Here is a 13,669-nt window from a genome sequence, read left to right as displayed (position 1 = left end):
CGTTTCAGAAAAAAATATTTTTGGTGCCAATCTAAAATAGTGAATATTTTCAACTTTTTGAGATTTTTGTAATTTTAGACAACAATTATTTTAAATACCCACTTTTTTCATCAGAGCTATTCATATGCATGTATTGTTTAGACCATTTTCTTGCTTATCTTCATATTTTTGGTTTACAAGGATTGTTATTTTTCTTATAATTCAAATTAGAAAAATGGTTATTTTTCACTTAGTTGAAAATTGTTACTAAGATGCTTATTGATTACAACCCCATTTCTGTTCAGTTCAACATAATCATATATATTGTAGGTGATACTACTAATAGGTGAAACAAGATTTGTTGTTTTTTTTGTTTTGTTTTTTTTGTCTGGGACCATCATTGTGAGAACTGTTAAACATTAAAACAAATGTTCTGTTCTGTTCTGTTCAACATATTTATATAAGCTTATTGTAGGTGATACTACCATTCGGCGTAAAACGGGTCAATTTTAGCCATATCATGGTGTGTCTTGTGTGAACTGTTGTAAACGAAGAAAACTTTGTGTTCTGTTCTGTTCTGTTCTGTTCTGTTTAACATAGTTCTAAAACTTATCGTAGGCTATATTACTATTATGTGGAACAGAGGTGTTGTTTACCTTTATCATTGTGTATGTTGTGTGAAGCGTTTTAAACGTAGAAAACGTTGTGTTGTGTTCTGTTCTGTTCTGCTTAACATAATTCTTTAAGCTTATTGTAGGCTACATTACTATAAGGTGGAACAGAGGTGTTGTTTACCTATATCATTGTGTGTCTTGTGTGAAGCGTTTTAAACGTAGAAAACGTTGTGTTCTGTTCTGTTCTGTTCTGTTTAACATACTTCTTAAGCTTATTGTAGGCTATATTACTATTATGTGGAACAGAGGTGCTGTTTACTTTTATCATTGTGTATGTTGTGTGAAGCGTTTTAAACGTAGAAAACGTTGTGTTCTGTTCTGTTCTGTTCTGTTTAACATACTTCTTAAGCTTATTGTAGGCTATATTACTATATGTGGAACAGAGGTGTTGTTTACCTTTATCATTGTGTATGTTGTGTGCAGCGTTTTAAACGTAGAAAACGTTGTGTTGTGTTCTTTTCAGTTTGACATAATTTTTAAGTTTATTGTAGGTTATATTACTATCAAGTGGAACCGGGGTCGTTGTCTACCTATATCATTGTGTATGTTGTGTGAACTATTTAAAACGAAAACAATTGTGTTCTGTTCTGTTTTGTTCATCATTTTTATTTAAGCTAATTGTAGTTGATATTACAATTAGGTGGAACAATGGCAATTTTAACCCATATCAAGTTTACTGTTTTTACTGCGAAATAAAATATGTTCTGTTCTGCTCTGTTCTGTTTTGTTCAAAACTAATATATAACCTAATTCTAGGGATATGAGTCAGTGTGGGTTATTCTCAAAGTCAGCAGCCATTTGTATACAACTTGTAAATTATTTGGTTTCGTCAAATTTATTTGAAACTCTATTGATGGTCAATATTTATCCAATAATAACCATTAACCAGCAAATCAGTTAAAGATGCAAACTAACCAAATAATAGCCAATGAACAACTTTACCAAGTTTAAACAATTTGCTGTAGAATAGGTTAAAAGATATACCTGCGGTTCCTGTCGTTGATGGAGGATGCGTCACTGTGGTTGTCAACTCTGTTCGAAATCAAGCAATGTGTAATGAGTAAAGAATAACGAGAAGAAATATATACTTGCAGTTAAAAGCATGCAGCCTTAAATATAATATGAAATGTTATTTGACAAATTAATTCTAAAGAATGGTCGATACCACTAACTAGACCGTAAGTATGAACTTGGCATTCTCGCTTATGTAGGCGTGTATAAGAGACAAAAAAACATATATTAGACTTTGAAAATACTTATATCATACCATTGTCGGATAACCCCGATACACTATGTATCGTGAGCGATTTCAATAAGAGAATCTCGTAATCATGAATAATTAAAGACGCAGTTTCATTGGTTCCGCAAGAACCTCCCCATGAAATCTGACTCTCACTTATACACAGACACTCAGACAAATGCTTTCCTGCAGAAAAGGTATTTTGACCAACCATGCATTGGAAAACGAGTTGGCTTCATTGTCTCACGCGATTCTGTCGATCAATTACGTATTCAATGACGTGTTTAGGCGAAGTTTAAGATTGAAGAATTTAATGTTATTGTTAAATTGCTATAAGAATATATATGATTGTAATTTCTTCTCTATCTGTAGAGATTAACCGAGAGACACACGATACGAGCCGAGAGACACACGATATTAACCGAGAGATTAACCGAGAGATACACCGAGAGATACACCTAGAGATTAACCGAGAGATACACCGAGATATTAACCGAGAGATTAACCGAGATATTAACCGAGAGAAACACGATGTTAACCGAGAGACACATGATATTAACCGAGAGATACACGATATTAACCGAGAGACACACGATATTAACCGAGAGATTAACCGAGACATACACAATATTAACCGAGAGATACACGATATTAACCGAGAGACACATCATATTAACCGAGAGACAAACACTACTAACAAAGACAAGCATAAATGAGTCTTTTAGAGTTTAATTTTTTTATGATGTTTGCAAGCATTATGACATCATGTTTTCTTGTACTTAAAAAAAAACAGAACTAAAGTTGCAACGGTGTGATGGGTATTAAAAGTCGATAATTTACATTGTTTCTGTGTAAACATATTCTTCATAATGTTAAACATTTATCATTTTAAACGGAACAACTATACCACTTATTTTCTCTCGTTGCGTACCTGGATGAATGCACCCTTCAGCAAAAATGCTGTGAACTATCGGAGGGCTCTGGTCCGTGGTAGAGACACTCAGTGCAATTGAGCTAATCTTTGCATTCTCCACAAGATTTCGAAGATTAAATACGTTATCTCGTTTGTTGGAATTTTCTGTATTCTGTGTTCGTATCGGTGATGCAAAGTCGGTCTAACAGAAAAGAAAAAATACAAATGAAAAATGGAAAAGATAATGGTTGTTTTCAAAAGTCATGAAGCATTTGGTTCCTATCTCTAAAACCCATTCTGGTTAAAGGGACTCGTTCACTGATTTTATATTGGCTTTGTTAAAATTTATTGATTTTACATACTTTTATAAACAAGCGTCAAACGGAAACTTATACTCATTCGAACAGAGTTTTTTATGTTTTTGCCAAAGATTTTGCAATTTTCAATGGCGTTTTTGACGCTTTTTGGCAAAACCGAGCATTTTTGTCGCATTTTATAATACATAATGGCAATAGAACTCTTTTTCGAACTTGCGATGAAATTGAATCATTGTTACGAACATTTTGGTCACATTTCACATAAAAATATTTGTTTTGTTTACTAGCCCTATCAAACGTGAACGTGTCGCTTTAATGTATTGAAACAGATATATAGATAGTGAATAAATCTCGAACGAGGTTTATTTACAGAGGATATATTATATAAATGTTAAAGTATTACTAAGGCTGTGTGAATTCGTAGATGTAATTTGTTTAGTTTTTTTTAATTTCGATAATTGTCTCAGTATAAAAGCAAACAAAATAACTGTGAACAACTTCTAATAAATGCAAACAGCTGCGTTCAATTCTGTACAGTTGCGTACAACTGTATTCGACTACTTAAAGCTGCGTACAACTGTGTTTAACTACGTTCAGCTGCGTACATAGGCGTACGACTATGTTCAACTACGTAAAGTTGCGTACAACTGTATTTAACTACGTTCAGCTGCGTACAACTGTATTCAACTACTTAAAGCTGCGTACAACTGTGTTTAACTACTTAAAGCTGCGTACGTAGGCGTACAACTGTATTCAACTACGTAAAGCTGCGTACAACTGTGTTTAGCTACTTTAAGCTGCGTACATAGGCGTACGACTGTGTTCAACTACTTAAAGCTGCGTACAACTGTGTTTAACTACTTAAAGCTGCGTACATAGGTGTACAACTGTATTCAACTACGTAAAGCTGCGTACAACTGTGTTTAACTACTTAAAGCTGCGTACATAGGCGTACGACTGTGTTCAACTACTTAAAGCTGCGTACAACCGTATTCAACTACTTAAAGCTGCGTACAACTGTGTTTAACTACGTTCAGCTGCGTACATAGGCGTACGACTGTGTTCAACTACTTAAAGCTGCGTACAACTGTGTTTAACTACGTTCAGCTGCGTACATAGGCGTACGACTGTGTTCAACTACGTAAAGCTGCGTACAGCCGTGTTCAGTATGCACTAACCCCAGTAGTATTAACACGGTATTCCTCGCCGTCCATTAGAATAACAACAACAAGTAGATGAGGAAGTGTTTTCTTTGATGTTACGATGGTGAACAGTGAGATTTCTGTTGGTTCCTTTAGTTCCAATTCAGCTGTCACAGGAGATGTTTCCAATGTCACAGTGTTATCGTCAAGGGCATCTTCCAAGCTGCTTGGGCTAAGAATTTCAAACTGTTCGGATGGAACCTGTCCAAAGGTCATATCATCCTGGCAAAACTCTGAAACGAAAACGTATGAAAAGTATTAGTATTATTTATTTATTTATTTTATTATTATTATTATTATTATTATTATTATTATTATTATTATTGATATAATTAAAAAAATATATAGTATTAATATTATTATTCTTATTACTATAATTAAAATTGAAATAGTTATTTATAGTAATAGCATTATTATCATTTTTAATATTTATAGCAAACGGTAATTATAATGAAGCAAAATATTGAAGTTAAGTACAGTTTGTTGAGTTTTAAAGCACAATAGCCAATACCTAATCTTCATTTCCAGAAATTAGGCCAGGTAAGGCTGAGAAGTATGGGGAACTTTTTTCTAGCTTCCATAGAGCACTTACATAACTGATAAGTATTCATAATACGATGGAAGCTACAAGCCCTAAACATCGCAGGATCACATGAATACAACGCCTTAAAGCATGTTTATATTAAGCATATACCTGAATTCGCATAAATATATGCACTTCATTATATTATAATTTTAAATTGTTATGGATTACCTATCGAATGAGATATTGATGTACACATGTTTTAACACTATTACATACATAAGAGGACTTTTTATAAGAACATATTTATCCCATATTTTGCTACAAACTGTTCAAATGCTATTTCATTTTTTCAGGCATGCAAACGGTTTCCTTGCATAGCGGACATATGTTTTCGGTCCTGTGACCAACACTGGGAAACTCCGTCTTACACCCCATGTAAGATGAGTCACGCGCAACAACGCGCCGCCTCTGATTTTCTTGTATGGTTTGTGAACATGAGAAAGCGTTTAAATAAAGGGCAATCAAACATATAAGTACGCATAACTTTTATATAAAATTAAAAATAAATAATCATAAAAAAGCGAGTTTTAGAGGACCTGTTTGAGGTTAATGGTGATCTAAATTAACTACACTTCATGGCGTCAGTAAACAACGTCGCACGCGCTTTTTGGTGTCATGTACACAAATGTGTTTTGTACGTCAATTTTCCACACATTGATAGTTTTAGGTATGCAAGAAAAATATCTATCATGTGTTTCAGGTCCGGGTAAAAAATACGACCTTCGGGCACTCTGCGTGGCCGGTTTCTCGGCAAGCCCCGATATCGGCTTACGCGCGTATCCTCGGGTCGGATTTTATTCTATCCGGACCAGAAACCCATGATAGATACTTATAATCTATATTTTAATAAGCCATCTTCTATGATCGACCGCTATGTATATATGCATCAGATTTATCAGTGAACAAGGATTACGTTTATTATTGTTTATACTGTTTGAACTATTTAATACGAAAAACACTCTGTTCTTTTATTTACAGTTTTATATTATATCTTTATAACTTATATACTTATATAAGCTTATTGTAGGCGAAATGCTTCAAATATGTACCTGCGGTTCCTGTCGTGGCGGGAGTAGGAGTAACTGTGGTTGTCAACTCTGTTCGAAATCAATCAGAACTTGTAATGATCATAAAATAAAAAAAATATTCAATTCACATTTAATTAAATGCTTAAAGTCCAAAATACAGTATGAAATATTATCAACAAATTAATTCTAGAGAATGCGTATTACGTCTTATAATATGCATATAACGTTGGATGACGAAAATCGTCTAAAATCAAAACTCGAGTAAAAAGAACAAAGAAGACGATGACCAAGTGATGATATTAACCCCTAAAATTCTACAAATTATCCGAAAAGAAAAAGTAATTGAATACGAGATATGTATACCTTCTTCAAAACATCCTTTCAGTGTGGCATCACGAATAACGAGTGGCTGATCGTCTTTCCTGGCATATACCGTGACGGAAAGTTGTTGAATCTTGCTTGGTATCTCCCCTACATCGACGGAGAATAATGTCTCCTCTTCGGTCTGTGGCTGAACATTTGGCTTAAAACAGAATGTTTGTGTGACTATAGAAAGGTTGCGAAACATTTGTTTAACGGGTACATGTGCGTTTGGACTTCTGTTTGAGCACTACGTCATCCTTGTTTGTGCACATTGCGCACTACGTTATCCATTTTTGTGTTCATAGTGCACTACGTCATTAATGTTTGTGCACACCGTGCACTACGACATCCATGTTTGTGTACATTGTGCATGTTAAGAATAACATGCACGATAACACGCGGAAAAGGTTTATAATATATATAATTTGTGTACAAATAAAAAATCATAAGCCTTTAATAAATCAGGTTTTCAATTCATAGCTACTTGGCTACAAATTATCCAATAAAAAAGCACCAAAATATCACAAAGCATGTGCTTGTTGGTTTTAACCATTTAAGTATATGTAGAGTAAGTCAAATATAATAATGCATAAAGATTACCAAGTTTTTTGTGTATGCATCCAGACCTTGTACCTGAAAACAGCACTCTCACAGATTGACTGTTTTGACATATATATTTATTTTATTTTATTGTTTGACAACTCTAATAGCCAGCTGTAATAGATTGCTAACAAAAGATCAAATAGCAGATTTTCATATTTCCGTTCGAAAATTAAAGTTTCAAGGCTAAAAACGTAAAGAAAGATTAAGACGAATGCATAAATCATCATTTTTTTACATAAATATGAAAACCTGCGATCTTATTTTTATCAGCGGTCTTATATCACAGGTTTCCATGCATTTTCGCGAACATTGGCTGGCCCCAAGCCAAAAAGTTATAAAAGTTTTCAAAACGTTCAATCTGTAAGAGTGCAGATTTAAAGGCGCACAATATAGATCCGGATGCAACAATATGTCGGTGTTTTTACGTTTAATGCATTATCATGTTAAACTTATCTGACTTAAATAATCAAAACAGCATGGCATGTATGATGAAGGTACAGATAAAATGTATATAGCGTTTTGTGCGCTTTCCTATGTGGGAAAATTGTAGAAACGTGGCTATTCATAAAACAAACATTAATATAGATACATATGGGTTTAAAAAATATATATATATTTATCATGTGCTTTGTTTGGTTTTTATCGTTTGATGGCCTACCACAGTCGGAGTTCGTTTAAGGGACCATAACAAAAAAAACATTTAGTTATGAGGTTTTAGTTTTAGCAATCATAATGCATACTGTATACCTACTGGAAAATGTGCAGCTGTAATAAGTTGAGCAAATTTTTCGAAAGAAGATTTTATCAAATTTTCGATCAAACATTTCCATTTTTCCATTAATGTACAAAATGAATATGTTTTTGAGTCAAAGAAAGGTATTCCCATTTCTTTGACCAGGAACTGAATTTAACTTATTTATCACTTCATTGACTAACTTTCTTATTTGAGAAGATATCGTCAAGCACCCCCAAGTTATAATGTTCTCAAAAAAATCAAATACTTTTTTATCAAAAATCTGATAAAATCGTCTTTAATTTTGGTCAACTTCTTGCTACCTCAACACATGTCACAAACAATGAAAGTTCTATTTCAGATTAAAAAGATTCTTCCTCAAAACTAAACAAAACATACTCTTTTGAAATGTTTTAATTTTCGGCCTTTCCCCCACCCACTTTTGCACAGCGTAAGGTACTAATGTTTAATGATTCAAAATGACAATGGAATAAAAAAAAATACATTGACCACACCCTTGCATTATTGGCATGAATAGCTTGCATAAGTGTGTGCGTGTGTGTGTGTGTGTGTGTGTGTGTGTGTGTGCGCGCGCGCGCGTGTGTGCGTGCGTGCGTGCGTGCGTGCGTGTTTATACAGTAGTATGTAAAAGACCGTTCAGAGAACGAATATATTCTAAAGTTTATAAAGTTTGTTCGCTTGAGATGATTAGAAAATAGTTTTAACCATATTGTCTAATAATGATAAAATTATAAGTAATAAAAATTCTCAGAAGGATAAATCAACTTAATCAAATTAGCTTAAAAATGAATTGAATTGAATTGAATTGAATTGGCACGATCCTATGCTTGAGTACGGCCTTTTATTGTTAGGAACACCTGAGGACCCGGGGAAAATCAACCTGTTCTGATTGGTGACCACAAACCAAACCTGCATGTGCCCAGGCAGGGAAGCAGGTTGGGATGCCTTGGTTAGAAGCGAGTGCGCTAATCACTTTACTAAGCGGACAACCATTATTAACCTTCTCGTATATACAAGAGCAAAAGCATATTAATTAACACTTACCAAAAGCTCTATTTCATCTGCGTTTCCCTCAGTCAACGCCAGTATACTTATATCCTTACTGGTGGTTATGACATCAAACATCGTCAGGAAAATAGATGGTTCCAATATTATTTTAAAAGTGAATTCATCCAAGTCTGAATCGACGGTAAAAGGAGCGTTTTCCATAAAAGCAGTTGACAATTCTTCATCTGTGACAGTGGCAACTGGGCTGTTTGGTGACCCAGACGGTGAGCGGCGAAAAGGTACATTTTTTTCCACCATTTCTTCGCCACAGACTAATAATAACAAAGAGAATAATGTTTTTCAACGAGGTACGCTGTTTAACTCTTCGAAGCGACGTCGTGTGTTTACAGTAATCAAAATCACGTGACGTCATTCAAAAACTTTAAACTGTATTTCTTTTGAATTAAGTTTGATTTTTTTTTTGTTATTTTTGTAAATAACGTACTGTAATAAGACTTTATTTAAGTATAACATGAAGTCGTGTATTGTTTTAAATGTTTAGTACACGCTATGCTATACGTGGTGGCAGAGACTTTCTCTTCTCAAAGAAGATCACTGCGTAAGAAATTGGTTCATGACCAGGGCATTGTTTATTCAAACTTACGGTACATTTTGATAGCGCAAAAAAGACTTCACAAATTAAATGTAAAGTCATGAAGGTGTTTCTACCAGCATGAACAGAGTTATACGCCATAGGAGCTGAAAGTTATATTTTTCAATATATTGTCAATTTAAGTTATCTTCCTTACGCTTAGAACATTCAAAATGGTGGCATGCAATGAAACTTCTCAGGTCTACATTTCTTTATGTATCAAACATGCCATAATTTTATTGGTAATGTTGCCATTGTTACATAATATACTCGAGTTTATAAAGATGGCCATATAGTTTGTTGTTGTCCTTAAAATGTCGGTGAAAAGAAATGAAAAACAAAATTTCACTTCAAACAGATGTTTCACAGAAATATAAATTTTAATGAAGCACTATTTTTATGACGTCATTTAACATCGCGCAATGATACGTATATGATGTGGAATACGGCCGTATAGCACTGTCATATTTTCTGGGCAGCCGTTTTTGCAATTTGTATTGCGTGTGTATTTATAATAGGTATATAGGTAAAAAGAAAGAAAAAAGATAACTCACCAGATGGGGCGGTCGTTGAGGGTTTAACAGCTAAAAGAAATAAATACACTGATTATGTAGTGCAGATAAAGTGACAAAAAAGAGTGGAAATATCTTAAACGATATCATTTTGAGACGATAATTTAATTTTGTGAAGATTCTTGTATGTAGGTGTTGCTTACTTGTGGTTTGAGGTGGTGCGCAGTTTTCTTCATCTGATTCATCCGTACAGTCAGCTTTGCCGTCACACATGACATTCTCTGCTTTATCCTCGAGGCACTCGCCGTTCTTACAGACATGTCCTTGACATCCTGAAATAATCATTATATATAGCTAAATCCTATGCAACGGTACTTTGACATAGAGCGCAACCGAGGGACACGTTGCTTGAATTTTGTTGCCTCGCGGATGGTCTTTTTTGTTTTCCAGTCGTTACACAGAAATCCTCAGCTGCTTAAAACACTTCGACAAACCTTTACGCAGAACCGCTGTCACATTATTTGGGAAACTGGTTTGTCGAGGTGTTTGAAGAAACTAATAACATAATCAAACTCCTGTAGCTGTTGATCTGTTTAAATCTTAAAATGCAAACATGTTGAAAAACAGCTGTATATTAACTCAATTCATTTAAGATAAATGCTCAAATAAGGATAAATATCAATCGTAAAGTTGTGTTTATTGCAATAATATTCATCCGATCATACTCAAAGGACTCGGTCATGGTATTTCCGGAAATACTAATTTCAGAATTATTTTATTTCTTTCTGATGCCGAATTTGCAGAAAAAATACAATTTAAGTTAAAAAAGAGCAACCTGGTTTATCGGGGAGCACAGTACGTCTGTACAGTCAAGAGCGAACCTACGTCTATACAGTCAAGAACGAACCTACTTCTATACAGTCAAGAGAGAACCTACGTCTGTACAGTCAAGAGCGAACCTACGATTATACAGTCAAGAGCGAACCTACGTCTGTACAGTCAAGAGCGAACCTACGTCTATACAGTCAAGAGCGAACCTACGTCTGTACAGTCAAGAGCGAACCTACGATTATACAGTCAAGAGCGAACCTACGTCTATACAGTCAAGAGCGAACCTACGTCTGTACAGTCAAGAGCGAACCTACGTCTATACAATCAAGAGCGAACCTACGATTATACAGTCAAGAGCGAACCTACGTCTATACAGTCAAGAGCGAACCTACGATTATACAGTCAAGAGCGAACCTACGTCTATACAGTCAAGAGCGAACCTACGTCTGTACAGTCAAGAGAGAACCTACGTCTATACAGTCAAGAGCGAACCTACGTCTATACAGTCAAGAGCGAACCTACGTCTATACAGTCAAGAGCGAACCTACGTCTATACAGTCAAGAGCGAACCTACGTCTATACAGTCAAGAGCGAACCTACGTCTATACAGCCAAGAACGAACCTAGTCTATGCAGTCAAGAGCGAACCTACGTCTATACAGTCAAGAGCGAACCTACGTCTGTACAGTCAAGAGCGAACCTACGTCTATACAGTCAAAAGCGAACCTACGTCTATACAGTCAAGAGCGAACCTACGTCTATACAGTCAAGAGCGAACCTACGTCTATACAGTCAAGAGCGAACCTACGTCTATACAGTCAAGAGCGAACCTACGTCTGTACAGTCAAGAGCGAACCTACGTCTATACAGTCAAGAGCGAACCTACGATTATACAGTCAAGAGCGAACCTACGTCTATACAGTCAAGAGCGAACCTACGTCTGTACAGTCAAGAGCGAACCTACGTCTGTACAGTCAAGAGCGAACCTACGTCTATACAGTCAAGAACGAACCTACGTCTATACAGTCAAGAGCGAACCTACGTCTGTACAGTCAAGAGCGAACCTACGTCTATACAGTCAAGAGCGAACCTACGATTATACAGTCAAGAGCGAACCTACGATTATACAGTCAAGAGCGAACCTACGTCTATACAGTCAAGAGCGAACCTACGTCTGTACAGTCAAGAGCGAACCTACGTCTATACAGTCAAGAGCGAACCTACGATTATACAGTCAAGAGCGAACCTACGTCTATACAGTCAAGAGCGAACCTACGATTATACAGTCAAGAGCGAACCTACGTCTATACAGTCAAGAGCGAACCTACGTCTACACAGTCAAGAGCGAACCTACGTCTATACAGTCAAGAGCGAGCGAACCTACGTTTATACAGTCAAGAGCGAGCGAACCTACGTCTACACAGTCAAGAGCGAACCTACGTTTATACAGTCAAGAGCGAGCGAACCTACGTCTATACAGTCAAGAGCGAGCGAACCTACGTCTATACAGTCAAGAGCGAGCGAACCTACGTCTATACAGTCAAGAGCGAGCGAACCTACGTCTATACAGTCAAGAGCGAATTAATTCGAACCTACGTCTATACAGTCAAGAGCGAGCGAACCTACGTCTATGCAGTCAAAAGCGAATTAATTCGAACCTACGTCTATACTGTCAAGAACGAACCTTCGTCCACTCGTCAATAGGGACTCATACTAAGCTGACGGACATGTAGGCCTTTGTTGAGTTTCGTACATTCGTGGTCTTTTAATACTTAATTGATTAAGGATAAACCCAAGGCTGGCTTTCATAACATTTAGAAAACTCGTCTGCTAAATTTCGATTTAATTATGATACTATAATTCACCTGGAGACCACAACACCACTCACAAAATAAAACTTTCGTTGCTCACTCGGTGATATATATATTACAATCTTACACTCACACAAACAATTATCCTCTATATATTTCTCTACTAACCGCAGTTTTCTTCGTCGACCCCATTCGAGCAATCCATTTCACCGTCACACATCTTCGTCTTATTCAAGCATGTGCATTCATCTGGACCAGCGCATGTAATGAAGTCTGACCCGCAGGTACAGTTGTCTAAAACGTAAAACATAATTCCAGTAGCTTAAAATAAGTAGATGTGGAGGGGTCATTTCATTTCAATGGAACGCCAGCGCTTGTAATGAAGTCTGAGCCGCAGGTACAGATGTCTAAAAAAGGGGAAAACATATTAACTGTAAGCTTAAAATAGAAGATAATGAGGGATGATATCATTTCAATGCAACGCCAGCGCATGTAATGAAGTCTGAGCCGCAGGTACAGATGTCTAAAAAAGGGGAAAACATATTAACTGTAAGCTTAAAATAAAAGATAATGAGGGATGATATCATTTCAATGCAACGCCAGCGCTTGTAATGAAGTCTGAGGCGCAGGTACAGATGTCTAAAAATGGGAAAACCAATCAACTGTACACTTTAAATAGAAAATAATGAGGGATGAGATCATTTCAATGCAACGGTTGGTTGTGCCAGCGCATGTAATAAAGTCAGAGCCGCAGGTACATATGTCTAAAAAGGGGAAACATATTAACTGTAAGCTTAAAAAAGAGGATAATGAGGGATCAGATCATTTCAATACAACGGTTGTTTGGCCAGCGCTTGTTATGAAGTTTGAGTGGCAGGTACAGATGGCCAAAAAAGTTAAACATATTTACAGTACGCTTAAAATAAGCCACCCCTTAAGAGTCCAATGTAAATTTTTGTGTCAATATCAGAGATACAAAAGTAATATTATACTCTTAAAATGCACTATTTCGGACAAAAATTGTAAAACTACTCTTGGGGGAGTACCCCTACTGCCAACATATTAAATAACTTAAATCTCAGTTCTGAGAGCAGGGCGAATGTCAAAACGTTATGCCCCTAAGTTACGCCCCCTCTAACGTCAATTCGTTGATCCGCCCCTGATTCTCAATATGTCTTTCGAAGTTCACTTACCGTGCACTGACCGCATGTTTAAAAA

General features: G+C 36.0%; 1 protein-coding gene across 1 annotated transcript in view; it reads right to left on the bottom strand.

Moving 5' to 3' along the window:
• The window catches only part of LOC128216260 (mucin-2-like), a 99,259-nt gene that overhangs the window by 44,431 nt on the left and 41,159 nt on the right, over positions 1–13,669 (bottom strand). Inside the window, exons 33-41 of the mRNA XM_052922829.1 lie at positions 12,620–12,745; positions 10,014–10,142; positions 9,853–9,882; positions 8,704–8,978; positions 6,303–6,462; positions 5,961–6,008; positions 4,302–4,558; positions 2,825–3,008; positions 1,638–1,685 (exon numbers count right to left, since the gene is read on the bottom strand). Of these exons, the coding sequence (XP_052778789.1) occupies positions 1,638–1,685; positions 2,825–3,008; positions 4,302–4,558; positions 5,961–6,008; positions 6,303–6,462; positions 8,704–8,978; positions 9,853–9,882; positions 10,014–10,142; positions 12,620–12,745 (1,257 nt within the window). The remainder of the gene's footprint in view (positions 1–1,637; positions 1,686–2,824; positions 3,009–4,301; positions 4,559–5,960; positions 6,009–6,302; positions 6,463–8,703; positions 8,979–9,852; positions 9,883–10,013; positions 10,143–12,619; positions 12,746–13,669) is intronic.

Source organism: Mya arenaria, chromosome 14, assembly GCF_026914265.1.
Source record: "Mya arenaria isolate MELC-2E11 chromosome 14, ASM2691426v1".
In the NCBI taxonomy this organism is placed as follows: domain Eukaryota; kingdom Metazoa; phylum Mollusca; class Bivalvia; order Myida; family Myidae; genus Mya; species Mya arenaria.
Note: the sequence above shows the minus strand (reverse complement) of the source record. Positions and strands in the feature narration are given on the sequence as shown.